The following is a 22,497-nucleotide window of genomic DNA, read 5'->3' as shown; positions in this document are numbered from 1 at the left end:
TGAGTTCAAATAAAGACAGTTTAATAGGGCAGCAAAGGAAGATAAAGTAATCATGATAACAATCATGACAATAATAATAACAACAACAACAATAATGGAACATACAAAACAAGAGATGCACAATGCCATTGCTTACCACCTGCTGACCGACGTCCAGACCGTCCCCAAGCTGCCATCGCTGCTGCCCCATGCCAACTCCCCCCAGTTTATATACCGAGCATGACGTCATACAATATAGAATATCCCGTTGGCCAGTTTGGGTCAGCTGTCCCAGCTGTGTCCCCTCCCTTCCTGGCTTCTGTGCACCCGGCAGAGCACGGGAAGCTGAAAAAAAGTCCTCTACTAGCGTAAGCGCTACTTAGCAACAACTAAACATCAGCACTATGCCAGCTACTCTCAGCCAAAATCACGCCAGAGCTCTTGAACCAGTCAGACATACACCAGTTCATAGGACCAGAGGGTGCTACTGTCTATCATCTTTTTAAAATCGTGGCAATAGAGGGTGGCTCCTGACAACTGAAAAGAGTATTACACTAGCCTTCAAGATGGGCACAAAGGAGGGTCTGAGGAACTACAAGCTAGTTGAATCCATTGCAACTCCTGGGAAGGTGATGGAACAAATCCTCCTGGAACCCGCTCTCAAGCACCAATGAGGGAAGGGTAATGGGAACAGCCAGCACAGATTTACCAAGGGGAAACCATGGCTGATGAAGCTGATTGGCTTTGGCAAAGAAGTGAAGGCCTCTGTGAATAATGGGAGATCAACAAAACATTCAACAGTCACCCCGTCTCCCTGTAGCCAAACTGATGAGATATAGACTGAATAAGTGAATGGTGAAGTGAGTGGAAAACTTACTAAAGCAGCAGGCTCAGTACTGGTGGACCTGTTTGGTCAGCAGACTGCTTTTATTTTTTTGTAATAAAGGTATTCTCTAACTCTTCTTGCCAGAGCTGGTCTGAATGTATAAACCACTTATTAAAAGTATAATCAATTAGAAGAATAACCCTGAGGAAGTGCTTACTGAAACCTTACCAGAAGAACTCTTCCCAGGTAGAGGGCAGATCCGTGGTCCTTTCCATTAACCAACAGTGCTCCTGCTCCCATCAAGCAATTCAGTGTAGATATGTTTTACACATCAGAGTCTAAAAAGTTCTTGACAAAGCTCAAGAACAGTTGAGACAAAGTTAACACTGTCTTTATCTTGAGAACAGCTACTTCTTGTGTGGCTGTTCTGCGGTTTGAACAAGCTGTCTTTTCAAGACACAATCAGCAGATTCAGCTCCTGGTAATGAGCTAGTTTATATCTGGTTAAAACTTTAAATTCTATATGACTCTGCACAGAATAAATTCAAGGAAGAAGAAAAGGGAGAGCAGAAGGAAAGTTTACTCATTGCAAACAAAAACTAAACCTATAGTTTGCAATTGTTAAAATAATAAAAAAAAAAGCGTGGTGGTGAAAAAAGATGCTGGGAATTGTATTTTAAAGAAGGGTGGGTGGTGGAAAGTGCTTTTTTTATTATTTTAGTAAGAGTTTATGTCAAAATCACTTTCAGAAATAGTGACATTCAGCTGACATCTACAGCCGATATCAGACATTGACTATATTTAGGCAAAGGTTATGTTGGGGGTGGGGAACAATAGGAGAGGGAGAGGAAGAAGAGGGGGAGGGAGAAGGAGAGAAGGGAGTGGGAAGACTGTCAGAGCAGGGCAGGATGTGCTGGCCGGCAGCTGGCAGGAGGGCAGGGAGCTACAGATGCTGCAGCCTTCAGCAGTGTGGGATCCCTGGACAAGCTGCCACTTGTCCCACACAACTCCAGTGCCACAACCCATTCTTTCCCGGCTCTCCTCACTCCCACATCACCCAAACGTGCAAGCAACTTCCCCTGTTTAATTAGCCCTTCGTTATGGCCAAAGGGAGCTCTGTCACACCACTGGACAACCCAGACTAGCTGGCAGCTGAGGAGCCTGGAGGCCAGGCTCCAGGTGTGGTGGAAGCGAGCGGTTATTTGGAGTAAGGACCTTGCTGTTGCTCAGCACAGGACTTGGGAGGCCTGGAGGGATGAGGAATGGGGCCAGCCCTGTGGGGTGGATCCAGTCCTACAGGTAGAAGATATTGCTGTCCCTCCTCCATCGAAAGACACCACAGGCCAGGTGGGACGAAACAGCCCCTGAGGGGGCCAACAGGGAAGCCATGTTACTTCCCTCCAATTCCACTCTGTGGAGCCACCAAACCTGCCCCACAGCCGTGGGGATGAGCACAGCCTAGACACAGCCTGTGGCTGGACATGGTGTCCTTTCCCCCACCCACCCCCTGGTCCACACTGTGGCGGGGGGCACCATGCAAGGCTTCTGGGCATGACGAGGGGGCACGACTTGGTGCGGAGGTCTTCCCGGACCTTGGTGAGAAAGGTCTGACAACAAACAGAGTAATAAAATATCTGCTTTAATGGGACAGAATATAGGAATATAGATCACAAGTAAATCTTACTCCCCTTCAGGTGCTGGGCACACCTCCACAGATGGGATTTGCGCAGCATGCTACGGGAAAATCTATCCGGGGTCCATCAGTGCTGTGGGAAAGTGGGGTGCCCTGCCTCCAAAGGGATGTAAGATTTAATTGCTATCTCTAGTCCCCTTTTTATTCTGTCTTATTAATAAAACAGCTATTTTATGATGCCACTTGTTGGAGCTTTCTCACCAAGATTCAGAGGCCTGTGCTGTCTCTTCTCCCCGCCCCAGTTGCAGAACATCACCCTGTTTCGCAAGGGCTGAGAGGAAGCCATTTCCCTATCAAGTGACCGGAGCTGAGAAAGAGAAACAAACAGCCCCTGATTGATAGCTTCTCTCCTAAGGTCCGCAGGATCCTAAGACCAGGTCATCGCGGGTGCCCAGCCCTGGACAGGTAACCGGGACGTTCTGGCTCCAGTTCAACCAACGCAGCCCTGCAACTGTGTCTGCAGAAGCCAAGCTGTGGGACGGAAGGTGGCTTGTGGCAACGAGGGCGTATCAGGACCCACAAGAAACCACAGAGCTGCTCGGTGCCTCCGGCCAGCGTCTTCCTCTGAAGAAGCCCTGACTGACCTGAGGACAGGGGGAGCAAAAGGGGCATGATGCTGCCTGTGACCCACATGCTAGCCCTCGGTGAGCGCCAGAGGCTGTGTGGGCTCCCAGAGAGGGACATGAGGCTTCCGGAGACTCCACAGGGATGTTACATGGCTGTTTCTCTTGCAGGTGCTTGGCTGGTGACACAGAGCAAGGCTACGCCAGGTGAGTATCGCGAGGAGGCAGAAGGGGAGTTTGGACACATCTCTGAGCGCCGCCCATCTCCCAGGGCTCTTCCCCAGCCCCACAGAATGAGACTTGCCCTTGTGCGGAGACGGGGCCCAGAGCCAGCTCCAGGCTCACCGTAGGGCAGCTCGGCACTGGGGGCTCCGTCTGTCTGCCTGCCTGCCTGGCAGCATTTCTCTCCCTGTGCAGATGCCCCCAAAATCTCCATCTTCCTGAAGCCACCGGGGGTGATCTCACCGGGAGGCTCCACCAACATCTGCTGCAGTTGCCAGCGTGACAGTGGGAACTTTGTGCTGTACAAGGACGGCTACCAGATCCGTACCCTGGAGCTGCATGGCAGCAGGGCCGAGTTCTCCATCTCTAACGCCACCCACCAGGACGCAGGTGCCTACAGCTGCCATTACATACATGGAGGCACTGTGCTGGCTCGCAGCGAAACCCTGGAAGTCATGGTGCAAGGTGAGGGATGTGATGTTACCCCTTTGCGTGGGGCCAGACGCCACAGGGGCAGACTGGGAAGCACGTCGCTACTTGGCTTCCCCGTCCACATGGTGGGCAGGGTTTTCCCCTCTTCCCGGTCTTGGAGAGGTGGGGACCACCTTCACCTCTGCCTGAGCCAGGTGGTGGGGTCATGGAGATCCTGACGTTCCTGGCACCATGTCAAAGGCCTGCACACCTTCTCATGTCCTCTCCTCTCTCCACAGATTTCCATCTCCCCACACCTGACCTCTCTGTCCTGCCCGGGCTTGAGGTGGCTGCAGGAGCTTACGTGACTTTCCGTTGTGCCATTGAACACTCCAGTGCTGCCTGTTACTTGTACCTGGAGGGCCACTTCACAGTGCGCTTAAACCCAGAGGAACGAGAGAATTTCAAACTCCCCCGTGTCAGTAAAGAAAAGGAAGGCCGCTACAGCTGCCAGTGTTTCGCCAAACTTGAATGGTCTGCTGCCAGCCAGACCCTGGATTTGGTGGTGAGAGGTGAGACATCCCCCCAGCCACATCCTACTCTTCTCTTCCTCCCTGGCACCTGCCACATCCCGGGGGAACTAGAAAAGAGGTTGTAGGGGAAGAAAGCCGCTGTGGTAGGGGTCCAAGCAGAGGACTACAGCTTCCTTCAGCTGTGTTTGAGCCTTGCCAACTCCCCAGAGACCCTACAGGTGACCTATAGACCCTATAGACCCAGGGTTGCTAGGCTACCAGCTGGGGGGGGCGGAGGGCGGGCAAGGGGACACCTGGGCCCACACCTACCAGCCTCAGGGAAAGCTGTACATCTCGTCGCAGCCCAGTGGCACTGTCTGGCTGGCAGCGGCAGGTGAGGGCCAGCTCCACGTTCCTCTCCTCCTTCCCCGTCCTTGGTGCCGCTCTGGGGGATCAGCGGCCATGGGCAGGGGGTGTCCCGGGGCAGGGATGTAGTAGGCAGAGCCGGCAGGAGACCTGGGGGCTCCCTTTGCTCCCTGTGAACTTCCCTTTATCCCTCTTTAGACCAGGAGCTCCCCAGCTTGTCCCCTTGTCCTGGGAGCCCCACGCATACCTCTTCCGTCCCCTCGGGTCCCCTGTTGCACCTTTGCTCTGGCAGCTCCGGGGGGCTCCTCCAAGGTCCCCCACTGACCGTCCCTTCCCCTCCCCTGCAGATTACACCCGGACCAACGGGAGAGGGAGGGGAAGAGCTGGCCCCAGACAGCAGCCAAGAAAAGCAGCAACTGGATTTTCAGGTGAGTGTACCCTCACAGGCATCCTCTCCGCTACAGGAGGGGTTTTCCAACACTTCTATAATAATAACTGCATGCTTCTCCTCAGGATCTTCTCAAATGCGCTATTAGCCACTACTCTTAAGATGCTAATTGGAGTATGCCTTTCTCAGAGGGAGGTGTGGCTTGCTGATTAGCTAGAAGAAGATGCAGATATCCAGAGCCCTGGGGAGAACACAGACAACCAAGGCATTAGTTCATGCTCCCTGCTCGAACTCCTGGACTTTATTCCCACAGATGGCTGACAAACACAGGTGTCCAGGTTTGCACTCACCCTACCCTTCTCTTTCCACTGGACAGTTGGTCCACAAATGGCAGAAGCAGCCAAACATCCAGGACATAAGGAACCTACTCACTGCAAGCTGGAGGAGGACCCAGGTGTTCAGGACTCCCTCAGCCCCCACTTTCCTCATACCCATGGGAGGACAAATGCATGCGGGGTCAAAGCACCCTCAACCTGCTCTAACCTCAAGGTTCCCACCCAGCTGGCAGAAGAACCTAGAGCCCAGGGCACAGGGCCCCACAGAGGAATCTTGTGATGGGTCCCATGGAGGAGCCCAGCTGCCATGCTCCCACACCAGCCTCCATTGGAAGCCACAGCCTTGGTGCCTGTCCTGCTTATAGAGTTCTTGTGCCACTGAGGCAGAGGGCCCTGCTGAGTGGCAGCACTGCATCTTCCTCATTGGAGCCACCCCTCATTTCTATGGTCTCCTGAAGCTCACAGACATCCTGCCCACTGATGTCACATCTGGCCTCAGCCCCTTCTTCCACCCTATTTCACCACAGGGGAGACCACAGACAAGAGAGGCAGGAGCCACATGCTCAGCCTTCCCAGCCTTGAAGGCACATAAGCCTCTATTTTCAAAGGTCGAAAGTCAGGGCACCTGACAGTGAGCCTTCAGCACTGAGCAATGGCATCGTCATCGTGTAGTCTTGGCCCAATTAGATGATCTGGTCACCCCAGGAATTGCCCTTTGACCTCATGGCAGGGATCACCCAACAATTGGAGGTGATGACATGGCAGTTTGGCAACCCCTGGACCCATGATCCCTATCACGCTGTTTCACCTCAACATACCAACACAATCAAACTTTGACTTTGGTGATGGCCTCTGGGCCTACAGCAATGACTCCAGCCTGTTGAAACTTCAAGCCCGTCTTGCTACTTCACCTTCGTCGTGCCCTCTTGAGTCCCCTATGCTCCCCTTGAGACCACCACATCATCCTTGTATTGGGTTTATGTAGCAAAGTTTTGGTAGTGGCAGGGCTGCAGGGGTTGCTTCTGTGAGAAGACACCAGAAGCTGCCCCCATGTCGGCCAGAGATAGTTGCAGCTGGCTTCAAGCTGGACCTGCTGCTGGCCAAAGCCGACCCAATCAGCAGTGTTGGTAGCGCCTCTGTGATAACATATTTAAGAAGGGATAAAAACCACTGTGAAACAGCAGCTGGGAGGGAGGAGGGAGAATATGAGAGAGAAACAGCTCTGCAGACACAAAGGTCAGTGAAGAAGGAGAGGAAGGAGGTGCTCCAGGTGCCAGAGGAGAGATTCCCCTGCAGCCCATGGTGAAGACCATGGTGACGTAGGTTGTTGCCCTGTAGCCCATGGAGGACCACAGTGGAACACAGTGCAGCTGGTGGAGATGCAGCCCATGGAGAGCCCACACTGGAGCAGGCTCCTGGCAGGGGCTGCGGCCTGTGGAGAGGAGTCCATGCAGGAGCAGGTCTTCTGGCAGGACCTGTGGCCCTGTGGGGGACCCACACTGGAGCAGTCTGTTCCTGAAGGGCTGCACCCCAAGTAAAGGACCTATGCCAGAGCAGTTCTTGAAGAACTGCAGCCCATGGGAAGGACCCATGTTGAAGAAATCAGTGCAGAATTGTCTCCCATGGGAGGGTCCCCACACTGGGGCAGGGGAACAGTGTGAGGAGGAAGGAGCGCAGAGACAAAGTCTTACAAGCCGACCCCAACCCACATTCCCCATCCCCCAGCACCACTCGGGGAAGAGGAGATAGAAGAGTCAGGAGTGAAGTTGAGCCCAGGGAGAAAGGAGGTGTGGGAGAAGGTATTTTGGGTTTATTCTTATTTCTCATTACTCTACTCTGTTTAACTGGCAATAAATTAATGTCATTTCCCCAAGTCAAGTCTGTTTTGCCTGTGACAGCAATTGGTGAGTGACCTCCCTGTCCTTATCATGTCCCATGAGATTTTCATTATGTGTCTGTGTCCTGTTGAAGAGGTGGAGTGATAGAGTGGCTTCCTAGGCACCTGGTGGCTAGCCAAAGTCAACCCACCACAATCCTCTAAGCCCCTTCATTGCCAGCTTCACCTTCCACACACCCCAAGTCACCTACCACTTCTCCATGTCCCCTGACCACACTGTTAGTGAAGGCTCTACCAGCACCGCAACATTTATTATTGTACTTTATTTCCCCTGCTCTCAAGGCATGCCAACAGCACATGCCACCCTGTGACTTTCAGCAGCCTTAGACCCCCTATCCGTCCCCAAATCCCTCCTACCTTAGTCCAGCCCTGCTGCAGGGCTGGGCAGTCTGGAATTGTCTGTGGTGAGTCCATGACAGGTCCATGGTGGGTCCATGGTGGTCCCATGGCCCAGTTGCCAGTGCCCCCTCTGTGGGGACGTCCTCACATTCTGTCCACGTGGTCCTGCAGCCTCCCCAGCACTCCTTGCACCTGCTGCAGTATCTCCTCCTCACCCACACTGTCAAAGGCCTCTTTGGGGGTGATGGGGAAGGGGTGGTAACTCGGGTACTGTGTGGCCTTGCCATCCACGCCACAGCCGTGCAACCACTCCACCTTCTTTGCCAGGCCTCTCAGCTTTGGCTCCACTGCTTCCAGCCATTGGGCCAGCCCCACCAGCCCCACTGGGGCCTTAGAGGCCTCACCATGGCAAAGTACAGCAGCCACCAGCGCCTTCTCCAGAGCCTGATGCACCTTGAAGAGGACCCAGTTGGGGCAGCAGTGCCTGATGTCATTGTGAGCTGCCTGCAGGTCATTCTCGGCCTGTCGCAGCCACCGCTGGGCTTCTGGGATGGATGGAGTTGGTTCCATGGCGCTTGCAGTGTTGTACTGGCCACAGAGGTCCTGCAACACCTTTGGCTGCTTGACAGCCCCTGGTTGCCACAAGGTTGCGAGCCTGTGATCCCCATCACCACTCGCCTCTGGCATCAGGCTGTGCCAATCCTTCCATGGCTTCCTTTCTGCCACAGCCTCCTCCTGCAGCTGCTTCTCCAGCTCCAGCTCCAACTCTGGTGCAGCACCAACCAGTGCCACGTCATTCTCCTCCAGAACAAAGACCACATCCTGTGGCTCCTGGCAGACCAGCATTTCACGCAGCACTGACAAGGCGGGTGCTTCCAGCTGTCCACCCAGGATGATATTGATCTCCTGCGCTAGTGTTTCCACGACCCTCAGCTGGTGCCGGTTCAGCACCATATCTGCATGCCGGATGTAGAGGAGTCGCTGGGCACCATCAGACAGGCTCACATGGATGACCCGTGGCTGGGAGCTGCCCTCCACCTTTGCACCATGGTGGATCAGCACAGTGCGGATGTCCTTGCAGCACTGCACTTTCAGCTGCTCCACTGCAAAGCCACCATCCCCCTCCATTCTTGCCATAGCCCTGTGACTCTGCCACCGGAGCAAGGCTTCCAGCCCCATCCTAAACCATGGTGATACCAGGAGGGTCTGCAGACGCCTCTGCCCAGGGCAGTGAGAACCATAGCAACATAGCTGCAGACCGCCCTCCTCCAGCTGCTGCTCTGTGACCTCTGAAAGCGCCCGTGGCCGCAGGTGCTGTGGTAGCATTTGCAGCAGCCACCAGGCATTACACCCGGTCACTGGCAGTTCAGCGATAAACACAAAAGTCTTCTCCAAGATCCTAAAGGTACTTGAGGACACGCAGTCATTGAAGTATAGCCTGTGGGATGGCTCTAGGCAGTCAGCAGTGCTTAGCAAGTACAGCTCAGTCACAGTGGAGAAATCGGGGGGCTCCTGTGCCTCCCGCAGCAGCTGGAAGAAGTGCTGTGTGGCCAGCAGGACTGTCTTCTTCTGGGTAGTATTGAGGGTCCCACTCACATGGCTCTCCTGGTAGACTTGGGCCAGGACATGGCTGTAGTGAGTTAGTGTGGGGAGCAGGACCACCCCAAGGTGTTTCAAGAGGTCTCCATAGACAGCCACGCGTGGGTCAGGCGTGAGGAGGTAAGGGTAAAAGTCAGCCTCATCTGGGAGTGATGTCACCACTTGACACGGCATGGCCATGTGCTCTGACTTGGCCAGCACCACAGGCAACTTAGCAAGGTGCTCTGCATCTACCTCCTTCAGATGGATCTGTAAGAATTGGTACACTTTCTTGAGCACTCTGACCCGTGTATTCACCTGGTGAGGCGTCTGGCATGTTGCCCTGCACACCTGCTCCAGGTTGGCCACCACCAAGGCAGTGGGTATCTCTACACAGACTCCCATGGCCTCCAGCTCGTCCTGCTTGAGCTCCAAGGACTTCGGCAGGATGGTGGCTGATGTCCACAGGAGCTCAGCCACATCTTCTTTGCAGCAGTAAACGCTGCCCTTCAGGGCCACAGGCTTCCTGCAGGCTGCAAAAGGGGGATGGAGGCTCATCAAATCTGGGGGGATGTCCAGTGGAGGCAGGAAGTGGATTGAGGCAATTTGTTGTAGGAAATGCTTTGGCAATGGATTCTTCAACAGGCTAACAAGCTGTTGGTGCATCTCCTGCTGTCGCGCCAGCAGCTCTTCAGTGTGGCACCTAGCCTGAGTGGCTTCATGCTCTATCTCCTGGGCCAGTGCCACAAAATCCTCCACAGAGAGGTTGGTGCAGACACCTGCCTCAAGCAGGAAGCCCTGAGCAGCATTCTGGTTGTAACCTAGTTCCTTAAAGAAAGACTCAGGGACAAAGCGGTGTTGGAGCCGCAGAGTGCAGAAGGAGGGTGTGTTGTCATAGAAGTAGGAGGCCAGGCGCAGCACACCGTTGGCATCGGGTATAAAGGCCACAGTCTGAAAAGCTGCCACATCATCTTTGTTGAACTTAATTTTATAGTGGTGTCGCAGGGTAAGGAACAAGCGCACAGCTTCCATAAGCTCTGCAGCTGTGAGCTGGGACAGCCGGGGCAGCACCACGGTCAAGAAGAGCTGCTGGTCATCTATGAGCTTCCACTGCAAATTCTCGTGCAGATTCAGGTAGATCTTGTCTGCTGTGAGCAGCAACATGCCCTTCTCCAGGTTGTACAGGGCTTGGACACCCAGGGGCAGTTCTGAAAAATGGCTTTTGAGCAACAGCACCTTGCGGTAGGATGCCACAGGTACATAGCCCCCACCATACTTCCGAAAGAGAGGCAGGAGCTTGAGCTGCTCCAGTGCCACCAAATCCAGTTTTCCCTGCACAAAGTACAGCAGGAATAAAACATCTCTCTCATTTAAGTCCCTCCAGCGGAGATCATCTCTGGTGGCCGCCAGCTGGGCCACCACAGCCTTGGGCTCTGTGGCCTGCAGTGTCCTTTTCTTCAGGTAGCTGTAGGCAAAACAAAAAGGCAGCAGGGACTTCTGGAGCACAGGGATGCCCAGTTTGTGCAGCACCTTGGCCACCTCTGAGTCACAGTTAAAAAGAACACTGGGGAGGGAGGATAGTGCCAGTAGCTGCTTCGAGTCTCTTTCATAGCCCTGAACAGGCAGCACCACCGTATCCCGGAGACCATCCATGAATGAATCCATGCCCTCCGCTGTGTTGACCACAGCACTGAATAACTTCCACAGCTCCTTGAGCCACTCCTCCTCTGTGGTCCTCTTCAGCTGACCCAGTGCCTCCTGGATGAGTGGTATCACCTCCAGGAGGCCAAGGTCCTTCACAAAGCAAGGCAGGGTCAAGTCAGAAATTAACTTATCAGCAAAGCGATGGCTTTGGTGGGGGAAGAGGTGGGCAAAGGTGTTTTTGAAGACTGGGTGGTGGGTGCTGAGGGCATTCAGGCAGCCATCATGTGTGGCCAACAAGGGCAGGCCTTCCAGTTCTGCATTGACCTCAAGGAAGTATTTCAGCAGGACAGAACAGCTCCTTGGGGTCTTCAGGGGTGTCTCAGCCAGCACGCAGGGCAGGGGGCTGGCCAGGGCCTGGAGGAAGCACCGGAGAGAGGCTGGCTGCAAGGCAACAGCCTGCACTTGGGCTTCAATGAATCCCTTATAGATCAGCTGCAGCTGGGCAAATGATGGCACCAGGTTCATGTTCAGGTGCTGCAGCACCTCCTGGAGAGCTGGATCAAGCTTCTCCTGGAGGAAGTATGGCTCTGTTAGCACATCCCCACCACCTGGACATGCCCAGGTCAATGTCACCATGCTGTCAGGGGGCTTCACATGGTACACTGGCACCAGGGGCAGGCGTTCATGACTGAGGTGCCTGTAGACATTCCTCACCAGGTCCTGAAAGGTAGGGAGCACCTCTGTAACAGTAGGGAAGAACTGGAGGTAGTGGGAGACAAGGTGCTTCTGGCAGACCTTCAGAGACCTGAACTGGAGCCCTTCAGGCCCCAGGGCTTTCCACTGCCTGGTGAGAAAGGCACAGTATAGTGGAGTCACCAAGTGACGGAGCAAGAAGTCATTCCAGGCTGCCTCTGTGCTGCCTGGGTCCTGGCAGAGATTGCGTCTGGCCGCATTCACAGAGAAGTTGGCATTGATGTGCACAGGCAGCCCTGTGGTCAGCGGCAGTGGCAGGGTGCAGAAAGCTTTGCTCTTGACTTTGTTCAAGTCCAATGGTGTCAGGCAGCCAGCCACAGTCCCATAGGGCATCTGCCCAGGCACTGGAGACTCCTCAGCCCCTTCCTGCACCCCAATTTGGGAGATCACCCTCCACATGGTGCTGGCCCTGGACTTGCTGGTTTTGACTCTCATGATATAGGAGACAGAGGTGGGGCCAAACCCATCCATGGCTTGGCTCAATCTCATTTGGAAAGCCTGTCTTAGCTCTGCATCACTATCTGTCAGCTGTGTGGCCACCCGCAGCTTCTCCAACATCTGCCCCCCATCTGGGGGGATCTCAGAGAAGATCACGGTGCGGAGGTGCCGGAGGAAGAGCATCAAGTCCTCACCTTCCTCAGCCAGTACTGTCTCCACAGCCATGATGTCTTGGTCCCGCACAACCATGTCGGATACCTTGGAGATGGCAGGTCCAGTTGCAGTGCGGAGGGGCAGCCGGAAAAGGACACCCTGGTTCAGGTTGAAGAACGAAGGTAGGAAGGTGCCATAAATGTCTGGAAAGGTCCTCTTGAATTCATGGTGGACAGCAAACATCCCGCCAGGCCTCTCAGTTGTGGCTCCGGGCACGTAGTAGAGATGGGGGTCAAAGACACACAGGGCACTGTCTCCAGTAAGGAAGGCTGGGCAGTCAGTAAAATGAAAGACAGTGTTGAAGCCAAGGCCATATTTGCCTGTGACGTCCTGCCGGCCTCGCTTGCCACCTACCCCCAGTTGCTGAATGCCTTCAATGTCCTGCTGCTGGAAGGGTCTGTCACTGTAGATGCAGAGGGCAGGGCCCTGCAGGAAGTTCCAGTTCTCACTGAAAGTGGTATCCACGGGGTGCTGCCGGCGGTCCCACACAAAATGCACAAGCGCCGCACCAGCATCATCTGCATTCTGGAGCAACTCTTTCACCATATCGCAAGGGGCTGCTGAGTACTCACCCAAGATGTTCTTCAGCCGTGTAGGCAAGTCTTCATGGGCACCAAATGGCTGCACCCAGAGGCTCAGATCTGCAGTGAGCAGGCGGCTCTTCTCCAGTGCCCGGTGGCGTGTAGTAGGCACCCCAAAGTGCAGGGCTGTGGCTCGGCACAGCTGTTCATGACACAGCAGGACATCTCTGTCCACTGGCATCCATGGTGTATCATTGAAGTGGAGCTTGTCCCGTGGACGCAAAATGCCCTCCTGGTCAGGTAGAAAGAGTTGCTGGGTCTGGTAGGCATCTGGCTTTTTGTCAACTGCCATCAGGCCACAAGACACCAGCCTCAAGGCCAGAGCCAGCTCTGCAGCAGGCAGTGGCTCTCCAGCATGCATCTCTGCCAGGATGCAGAGCACCTGGGCGTAATCATCCCAGGTGAATGTGTGGCGCAGGCCTACACACTCCCAGAGCTGGCTGTAGTGTTGGTACTGCTCTGGGAGCTGGTGAAGATATGGGGCAGCCTTAAATAACAGCATCTTAGCCACAGCTGTGACCGGCATAAAGCGGGAGCCCACCAAGATAAAGGGCTCCCCTTGGGCCACTGCAGAAGCCACCTCACCCCAGCTGGCGTGATCTCTCTGGAGCAGCTCATGTAGGTAACTGTAGCAGCAGCAGGCACTCTCCTGCAGGGTCTTCAAAGGGAGAGCGTTGGAGCTACAGCTCAGTGCCTTCAGCTGCTCAAGGACTGTAGCTGCTGGTGGCTGCCGGTCCAGCCCCAAGAAGGATGCAACCTCCTTGGGAAGGCTGAATTTTTTTCCCAGCACTTTAGGAGCCAAGGTAGCATGGACAAGTCCCACTAGTGGGGCATGGAGGTGATGGTAGAGCTGGGCAGCTGGCAACAGCACATGTTCACCAGTTGGCAGTGTACCGGGGAGCAAGGGCACAGTCTGGAAAGCTGCCTGAATGGTGTTGTTCACCCTCTCCTCCACTGCATCCTGAAGCAGCTCAAGGATGCAGGTAGCCCTCTGACAGCCCTGGGCACAGTCCTCAGTCCAGATAAGCTGCACTGTCTTTGCCCGCTCCAGCAGCTCAGGCAGGGTTACTGTGTCCTTAACCATGCCCAGCCTCTCCAGACGGCTTAGTCTTTCTGGGGAGAGGAAGGCATCCCCAGTGGGGAAGCGCCCATCCTTAGGGTCATATAAAGAGGCAATGCGGCCTCTGGGATGCACCAGGCAATTGATGAGCTGCAGGTGGCCGTGAGGGGTGGCAGGAATACAGGGCACTCTCTGCAGCACTTTGTCCACATCATCATGGGACATATCCAGCGCATGGAGAAGCAGTGGGTCCCGGTCAACAGCCAACAGGTCTTTCAAGTTGGGAAGCACAAGCTCGCAGTGAAAGCGGGGCCAGTCATAGGTGCCAGCATCCGCTGCCTTCCCAAGGCCCCTCCGCACCTTCTCTGGCAAGGTCACAGCTAACCAGGGATGGGGCAGGGTGGTGGCAAAGACACGCTTTGCCACAGCACCCAGCTTGGGGTGTCTGACCACAGCCTGGTGAAGGAAGCGGGCATCTTGCAGTGAGCACCATGAGTAGCCATCAGAAAAGAGCCTGGGGCCATCCCTGGCTGCCACAGCATGGTAGAAACCAGTCACAGCTTCCGTAAATGGGTAACGGGCAGTGTCAGTGTCTGGCCAGAAGACATGATATTCATAGTTCTTCAACTCACCTGCCTCATGCATGGTGCGGAGGTGGTCAAGCGCCCGGAGCCAGGCAACTGGCACGGCATTGCGGAGCAGCACCCGGTTCCACTCACCCCGCTCTGCTGTGTCCCACAGCCCCTTGCGGTTTGAGAGGATGCTGAAGGCCCCATGCACGTGGATTGGCAGCCCTGAGGTAATTGGCATGGGAAGGTGGCAGAAGACTTGCCCCTCCTCAGCACCCAGATGTGGGACCCACTTGCCATCTGCAGTAAGGGCAAGGGGAAGGGCCACACCAGCCATGGGAGGTAGAGGATGGAGCCCTGCCTGTGTGTTCCGGTGAAACAGTTCCAGCAACTCCCCATCATCCTTACACACCAAAACTAGGTAGTGCCATGTGGTCTTGGATGCCTCCTCACGGGCTGTAAGCTGCCTGATGGCTGCCCAGCTTGAGGGTTCCCCAGAGGACCCCAAGTCTCGGATCTCCTTTTGCCACAGCATGGCCAGAGGCACGGTATCCTCTGCAGAGGCAGCCATGTCTGGCAGCATCTCCAGGGACATCTCCCTCACCCTCTGCAGGAAGAGCAGCAGGAGTCGGTTCGAGCCAAGGAAGCTGGTGCCAAGGGACTGGATGCGCTCTGTACCAAAGGCCTCTGAGCAAATCTGTGATGTCACAGCTTCCTCTTCAGTGCGAAAAGGCAGGCGGAAAAGGCTCCCTGGAAAGGGTTCTGGCTCAGGCAGGTGGCACCCAAAGACACCATGGTACGGCCAGAACTGCTCAGCAAAGGCACGGAGGATGCGTGGTCGGCTGGAGAAGTCCAGGCGGATGCCAGGGCAGCCGGCCCTGGGGATGTGCTTGGCCAGGTGGGTGCCATTGGGATCAAAGATGAGCAGTGTCTCCCCACTCAGCACTGCTGGCACATCTGTGACACGGTAGACAGAGCTGAAGCCCAGCCCAAAGCGCCCGATCTGGCCTGCCTGGCCCTCCTTCGTAGAAGCCCCAACCCGTGTGATGTTACGGAGGTCATCCTCCGTGAACAGGGCATTGTTGTAGGCCCAGAGGGCTGGGCCATGGCAGGCAGCCATGCCAGGGTCCAGCAGCCCAGAGGTGGCCTTTCTGGGGTGTCGGAGGTCCAGGAGGAAGCGGCACACAGTAGCTCCAGCATCTTCTGCATTCTGGACAATCTCTGTGAAGAGGTCACCCTCCTCACCATACTCCTGGAGGATGTTGTGAAGCCGTAAGGTGATGGGCTCTGAGGGGCCGCAGGCTGTAAATGGCTCCAGCCCTAGCACCCGCGTGCTGAGCAGCTCCGTGCCGAGGAATCTGGCCGTGCTGCATGGCACTGCCTCATGTACCACCTCCTGAACATCCTCCTCTGCCTCCAGCTCCATGTCCAGGTACACAGTAGAGGCAGCCGGGCGGAGGGCAAAGCCTGAGCCATCCAGAATCCTCACAGGAATCGGCACTGTGCCCTCGCCATGGTGCCCCTGGCTCTTAAGCCACTCCAGGACAGCTAGAGCCACCTCCAACTCTGCTGCAGTGCCAGCTCTTGAGCTGCGTGTGTCTATGTCTTGGCCCAGGCGGCGCAGAGCTGCAACCACCCTCTCCTCACTCACCCTTGCCTCCACCCCCCAAGCCCTGAAGAGGCAGCTATAGGGCAGGAAGTCAGGGGGCACGCAGGGCACCAGCATCCCCAGCTCCAGCTTCTCTGGATAGCCCAGCACAGCATCACATGGCAGGACAAACCCAGCACCAGTCCACACGACAGCATCATCCGGAGCAGCCCTAAAGGTCTTCAAGTCTTCCTGCATGTGCTGGTAGACAGGCCGGAGTGCAGGACCTACCTCATCCATGTTGCTGCATGCTGCCAGCTGTCTTAGTTGCTCCCACACTCTCTCTGGCGGTGGTGTCTGGCTCAGCCCCAGCTTCTTCTCTGCCTCTGGCACAAAGGCACCAGTCAGGTGCATGGCAAGCCCCACCAAGGCCTGGTACTGGGTGGACCGCAGCTCCTTGGGGGGCAGGAAGGGCTGCCCAGGATTTCCAGTGCATTTGGAACGAGGCACCCATGGCAGCTCCTGGAGCTGCCTGAGCTTTTCAGCGCTGAAGCCAGCCAGTTCCTTGGGGCAGTTGCAGACCTCGATCAGTGCCTGAGCCCTGTCCAGAGCCGCTGCGTCACCCTTACTCACACTTGCTGCAGCCTCTAGGATGTCTGAAGGCACGAGGCAGCCCTCACCATGCCGCAAACCCAGGGCTTTCAAGGCACGGAGGACAGGCGGACTGTGGAAGGCAGCAGGAGGAAAGTGCTCAGGGCCCAGCAGTGCCTGCAAGGTGCTCTCGCAGGGGTCGTAGAGGTCTTGCGGGCATTTGGGGCCGTTGGGAGTCTCCAGGAAGGCCAGCCTGCTGCAGGCCTGCTGCAGTGAGGGGCTCTGTGCAAAGAGGATGTCTCCATGCTGCAGCACCCAGAGCAGCAGAGCCTGTATCTCAGCTGCCCGCCCTGCATAGGCGCCCTCGGCCACGGCGTTGATGGCCTCCAGCGCCATGTGGGCTGCACTGATGAGGGGCCTCTGAAGCCGCCCCAGGAGCCGCCGGTCAACTTCATCCCGGCACTGCAACATGGCCTTCGGCAGCACCACATCTCTCGGCAGTTCCAGCTCTGGCTCCAGCGCTGGGGTGGCACCGGCTGGTACCAGCTCCATGGGCTGCGGGGTGGCCAAGCACGGCAGTGCGATGAAGAGGGGCAGAGCAGCCAGTGTGTCCCTGTCCTGCTTTGTCAGGGATGGGATGTCTGCCAGGTAGAGCCGGAGGGTGAGCACATCTGCAGCAGGCAGTAAGGCCAGGTGGGAGGCCACACTTGAAGTCCCCTGCCTGCCTAGGGCCCGCAGGGCATTGAGTGGGGATGGAGGCAGGACATAGTAGGGCAGGGAGCGATGCCACATGCCTGGCGGCACCACTGAACAACCCAGGACCTCCAGGACAGAGGCCACAGCAGATGGCAGGCACTGGTCCTCCCATGCCTGGAAGATAAGACTGGACTGGGGTATCAGTGGAGCCAGACGGATGCTGGGGGTATCCAGTTGGGACAGGGGGATGAGAGGGAGTCCCTCCAGAGGGCCTAGGTCTTCCACGTGGCTGGCCAGGAATCTCCACAGGGCTGGGAACCAGGAGGCTGGAGGCTGGGGGAGGCCTTGGGCTGGGCACCAGGTCACTGGGGTTGAAGACTGGGATGTCCAGGTCAGGGGCAGAGCCGAGCGTAGGGTCTGGACAGTCACGGCTGGGTCCAGCAGAACCAGGTTGGGGAAGAGACCTGTGTGTAGGAGGCAGAGGCTGGACAAGCAGTACATGGGACCTGGGACCTGGCAGAGGGACGCAGGATGTTGGGGGAAGAACCTGAGATCTGCAGGGCATGGGGGGCCCCCATACTGGGGATGGGAGGACCTGGGCTCTGGAGGGACAGCGGATACGCTAAGTAGGAGGAACAGGGCATCCCCAGACCGGTGGTGATACAGGAGATCTGAGGGAAAGAGGTGTTAGGGGGACCAGTATTGGGATCCTCAGATGGGAAACACAGAGAGACCCAGGATCCGAGGGAGCACAGATGGGACGGAGGAATGTGGGAAGAACAGCAAGGACAGGCGAGTCCCCAGAGACACAGGGAGATGCAGGATAGGAGAGGTGGCCCTGGGCTCAGACAACACACCCCAAAATGGAGAGCGGCAGTGAGACTCAAGATCTGGAGTGCTGTTGAATGGATGGGGGAAGCCATGAAAGGGACCTCAGGCACGATCAGGGACCCCAGCTGTGTACAAGGAATATCAGTGTGGTACAGGGCAATATTGGGCCTGCAGAGGAGCCCAGGGGTGTACAAGTGTGCCTAGGGACGTTGGGGTTTAGAGGGAGATTAGGGGATCCAAAGGTGGGCCAGGGCCCCCGTCTCTTACCCGCCTTGGCAATGCCTCGCAGGAGGCTGTCCAAGCCTGGCTCCAGGTCTGAGGGCACAAAGGACCCGGCCAGGCCGGGCAGGAGCTCCCTGTGGGAACAAACAGAGGTGCTGGGGAACTAGAGGGGTAATGGGGGGCAGGCAGCTTCCTGGACACCTGGCTCAGCTGCCACTCGGTGTGACTGGGGGAGAGGATGAGGGTGGTGAGGTACCCAAACGTCGAGGTTTGACCCTGGCTCCACTTTCAGCTCAAGAGCGGGAGCTGCACCCTGGGCAACCGGCTCACCTGCCCACTCCTGCAGGGAAGGGGGCTGCCTGGGGATGCGGCCTCACCTGGGGCAGTCGGACGTGTCCATGTAGACAATGGCTGACGCAGTCCCAAAGGCCACGAAGGTCCCATCGGCACGAGGCAGGAGGGGGAGACCCCGCAGCTCAGCATGGCACCCATCCCTGGCCACGTAGCGCAGCAGGGAGAGCCGGTCGGCAGCTGGGAGGCCTACGGCCCCGTGGTGCCGCAGCACCTCCCGCACATGGCCCGCCGTGGCCTCCCGCATGCCTTCTGCCATCCCCAAAGCCAGTGCCCTCCGGACGTGGGCTGGGACATCAGCCACTGGCTCCCCAGCTGCCACCAGCAAGGCCTGGACCACCCGCCGTGCAGCCACATCGCCTCCAGCCTCCGGCAGCAGCACAGCCTCAGGGGGCCGCAGCCGCCCTGTGGCTCCCTCCGTGGCTGGCACCAGGGTGTGGGCAGCCGCCAGCTCCCGGCAAACATGGGTCACCAAACTGCGGATGCGGCCACTGTTGGGCGTGCACTCTGGGTCTGGCCAGATGCTGTACGATTCTGTGCCAGGCAGAGCTGTGACCACGACAGCCATGTGGCCGTAGACCCGCGGCAGAAGGCCAAGGAGCAGCAGAGCATTCCAGCGGGCGTCTTCCGTGCCCTCCTCACCCTCCTCGGGCCAGCGGAGGTGGCGGCGGTCATCGGAGAGGGCAAAAGGGGCGCTGGCATGGACGGGCAGCCCTGTGGCCATCTCCTCCGTGGCTGGCAGGGGTAGGAAGCAGCACAGCCGCCCTTGGCAGGGCCCATGGAGAGGGTGCGCCAGGCTCAGCTCGGGGCAGCACCCCAGCCCTGCGCCCAGTGCCACAGCTGGCCCCTCTGTTGCCCTGCCCGTGCCCACCAGCCATTCACTCCCATCTCCCACCCCATCCCCATGCAGGGCCACCAGGCGCCATGCCAGACTCATCCCCGCATCCCCTGATGGCCCTGGGACAGGGAGAGGTTGAGAGGATGCCGCAAGGGTCCCCACGAGGGTCTGGACCCCATCAGGGGCCACGCGGTACAGGGCCATGCGGCGGACATGGCGGAGGAAGAGGAGGGCAAGAGGGGCCTCAGTGAGGAAGGTCTGGAAAAGGCTACAGAGGCGCTCAGGATTGGAGACCCCTGCAGAAATTCCCGAGGGTTGCCGGCGGAGGGGGAAGCGGAAGAGGGTGCCCCGGGCAGAGTCACGGTGCTGTCCCACAGCTTCTAGGCCAGCCCAGAAGGGCTCAAAAAGGCCAGGAAGGTCCTGGGCTGCAGAGACATCCCAGCGGGCACCGGCAAGTAGCAGCACCTGGCATTCCGGGTCCAGTACCCCCAAGGACGGGGGGCTCAGCACACCTGGCAGGTCTGGGGATATGGGAACCATGAGGTAACAGCAATGGCAAGGACACCACTGCCTCCCCAGATCGTCCAGACCCATCAGTGCCCCAAGTGCCCACCCAGTACCCTCAAATTCAACCCCACAGTGCCTCCCATGATCCCAAACTTAATCCCAATTCATCAGTCCCCCCTCAGTTTGCCGCTGCAGCCTTGCCCTCCACTGCCACCCAGCCTCCCCCCAGCCTCCTGGTGCTCCAGGTTTCCTCACTTCAGACACATCCCTCCACTTTGCACTCCCTCAGTGCCCCCCCAGTACTCCACAGCCCTGTAGTTCAGAGCCTCCAGTACAGCCCATGTCCCCAGTTCAATTGCAGTTGAGGCCCCCAGTGCCGCTCACCAGTGAGGTGGTAGACAGAAGTGAAGCCCAGGCCAAAGCGCCCCACGGTGCTGGGGTCCTTCTGCTTGTGAGACACCCCTGGGCGCAGGAGCCCTGTCCAGTCCCGGGGGGACATCACGGCATCATTGTAGGCCAGCAGTGCTGGGCCTGGGGGGTCAGGACCATGGGTTAGGGGAAACCTGGGACACGTACAACCCACACTCAGTGTCCCCACAGTTTCAGTCCCCCCTCCAGTCCCACAGAAACCTCCTCAGTGCCCCCACTACCTCCGAGTCCTCCCAGTAGCCTCAGTGCCCCCAGCACATCCCAGAACACCTCATTGGTTTCAGTTCCCCGAGTTCCGCTCTGATCCCTCTTCAATTCTTCAATAGTATCCCCCAATCCCTCCCAGTGCCTGCCAGTGCCAGCCCTGTGCTTCGTCCAGACTCTCCCGGTGCCCGTAGCGCCTCTCACCCTGGGTGCCCTCCAGGCCCCCTCCGGTGATGTCAAACTCCCGCTCGTCAGACACAAACACAACTTCATTAGCGCCAGCATCGTCCGCGTTCTGCACCAGCTCCTGGGTTAAGAGAATCAGTGCCTGAACAGCTGGTCCCCCTAGCCCCCAGAGAAAAAGCACTGACCCACTCTCCCAGCTGGGCAGCAAGGTCCAGGGACTGGTGCTGGGCAAGGACTACCGCCCTCCTCAACTGCCTGGGGTCTGTATGCCCAGCTGGGCAAGAGGGCCCAGGTGGCTGGGTTCCCTGGGGGTCTCACCTTAAGGATCTGCCCCCCGTCAGGGTACTTCTGCAGGATGCTGTGCAGGTAGTCAAGGAAGATGGGTGCCTGTTGGCAGAAGGCCTCCCTGCAAAGTAGACAGAAGGGGGGGCGGGGGGGGGCTCCATGGGTAACCAGGATCCCCATGTCCTCCTCAGATCCCCCAAGATGCCCCCCTCCTTGGGGGACAACGGACCCTATCTCCTCCCAGGACCCACTGAAACAACCATCTCCAAGGACTCACACACACACACCTCCCCAAGTCCCCCATCTCTTCCTGGGATCCTCCAGCAACCCTGAAACTCCCCCATATCCCCCCAGCAAGCCCTGAGCCCCCCGTAATCCCCACCTCCTTCAGTAAGCCTTCCGGTCTCGCCACTAAGCCCGGAGCCCCCCAGTCCCACCAATAGCCCCCAGTGACCGCCGGAACCCTCCAGCCGTTCCCCTTGTGGCCCCATAAAACCCCGATAACACCCCAGTGCCCCCCCGCCAGCCCCACTCACGCTTTCGGCTGCTTGAGGGCCATTTCGGAGGCTGCAGAGGGTCCGCCTGCGTCCCCGCCGATGAGGTGCCCCCAGATGCCCCGGGATGCCCGGGTCCTCCCGGCTCCGCGGCCCTGGCCCCGCCCCCCCCGGCCGAGTAGTTTCGTTTCTCAGTCGCGCAGGGCTCGTTGCTCTTCCCCAGACCCAGAACCGAAGCATGGAAGGGAGGGGGGGATGGGTGGAAGGCTCAGGGTCAGGAGGGTACAGCGATGGGTGGTAGGTGGGGCCCGGGGCCATGGCTATGGGGCAGGGGCCATAGGTCTATGGCTATGGGGCAGGGCCCGCAAGACCGTGGCAGTGGAATGAGATCCGCTAGGGTATGGCAGTGGGGCAAGGTCCATGGGGATATGGCTATGGGGCACGTGGCCATGGGGCCATGGCAATGGCATGGGAACCATGGCTATACAGCTATGGGGTGATGGAGTTACGTGGGGCATAGCTGTGGGGTGGGATTGATCTGAGCAGGGCCACATCACTATGGCATGTGGGGACATAGAGACATAGCTATGGGGTAGAATTGCTACGGGTCAGGGAGACACTGGGATGCGGCTATATGGTGGGTGCATGGAGGACATGGCAGTGGAGTGGGAGAACATGGAGACATGGAAGTGGGGCAGGGAGGATGTGGAGCATGTATATGGGTGATAGGTACATGTGGGGCATAGCTATGGGGTAGGGAGGACTTTGGGACAAGTCTGTCGGATGGGATTGCTGTGGGGTGGGGGGGTACATGGCCATTGGTTGAAGGGCTATGGTGGGATTCATATAAGGAAGTCTTAGCAGGTGTCTTCCAGCTCCCCGTGCCACTGGTCAAAAGGAGACTCTGG

The 22,497-nt window shown here is 57.5% G+C and overlaps 2 protein-coding genes across 4 annotated transcripts; one reads left to right on the top strand and one right to left on the bottom strand.

The window, feature by feature from the left end:
• On the bottom strand, positions 1–21,913 carry LOC142064025 (sacsin-like). Its single transcript, XM_075108544.1, has 7 exons — positions 21,632–21,913; positions 21,129–21,216; positions 20,829–20,931; positions 20,376–20,522; positions 18,673–20,005; positions 18,341–18,429; positions 1–17,706 (listed from the first exon to the last, which is right to left on the bottom strand). The coding sequence occupies exons 1-7, from the start codon at positions 21,652–21,654 to the stop codon at positions 7,676–7,678; spliced, it is 11,814 nt and encodes a 3,937-aa protein (XP_074964645.1). The 5' UTR covers positions 21,655–21,913; the 3' UTR covers positions 1–7,675.
• Positions 3,003–5,575, top strand: LOC142064027 (natural cytotoxicity triggering receptor 1-like). 3 transcript variants are annotated; one of them, XM_075108545.1, is made up of 6 exons: positions 3,003–3,142; positions 3,233–3,268; positions 3,479–3,748; positions 3,994–4,266; positions 4,920–5,000; positions 5,337–5,575. In XM_075108545.1, exons 1-6 carry the CDS (start codon positions 3,109–3,111, stop codon positions 5,573–5,575), a joined length of 933 nt encoding a protein of 310 aa, XP_074964646.1. In that variant the 5' UTR covers positions 3,003–3,108. The 3 variants fall into 3 exon arrangements, with proteins under 3 accessions (XP_074964646.1, XP_074964648.1, XP_074964647.1); XM_075108547.1 differs by lacking the exon at positions 5,337–5,575 and adding an exon at positions 5,150–5,226; XM_075108546.1 differs by lacking the exon at positions 5,337–5,575 and adding an exon at positions 5,086–5,198.
• Positions 21,914–22,497: the final 584 nt, after the last annotated feature.

Source organism: Phalacrocorax aristotelis, chromosome 13 (assembly GCF_949628215.1).
Source record: "Phalacrocorax aristotelis chromosome 13, bGulAri2.1, whole genome shotgun sequence".
Lineage (NCBI taxonomy): Eukaryota > Metazoa > Chordata > Aves > Suliformes > Phalacrocoracidae > Phalacrocorax > Phalacrocorax aristotelis.
Note: the sequence above shows the minus strand (reverse complement) of the source record. Positions and strands in the feature narration are given on the sequence as shown.

What these genes read in the sequence shown, in the direction of transcription:
- LOC142064027 (XM_075108545.1), top strand. Translation starts at nt 3,109, where the DNA reads ATGATGCTGCCTGTGACCCACATGCTAGCCCTCG. An exon ending in CCTGGAAGTCATGGTGCAAG is followed by an intron (nt 3,749 to 3,993) that starts GTGAGGGATGTG and finishes CTCTCTCCACAG; the next exon opens with ATTTCCATCTCCCCACACCT. An exon ending in CCTGGATTTGGTGGTGAGAG is followed by an intron (nt 4,267 to 4,919) that starts GTGAGACATCCC and finishes CCTCCCCTGCAG; the next exon opens with ATTACACCCGGACCAACGGG.
- LOC142064025 (XM_075108544.1), bottom strand. Translation starts at nt 21,654, where the DNA reads ATGGCCCTCAAGCAGCCGAAAGC. An exon ending in GGGCCTGGAGGGCACCCAGG is followed by an intron (nt 20,523 to 20,828) that starts GTGAGAGGCGCT and finishes CTGACCCCCCAG; the next exon opens with GCCCAGCACTGCTGGCCTAC. An exon ending in GACACGTCCGACTGCCCCAG is followed by an intron (nt 18,430 to 18,672) that starts GTGAGGCCGCAT and finishes TTGTTCCCACAG; the next exon opens with GGAGCTCCTGCCCGGCCTGG.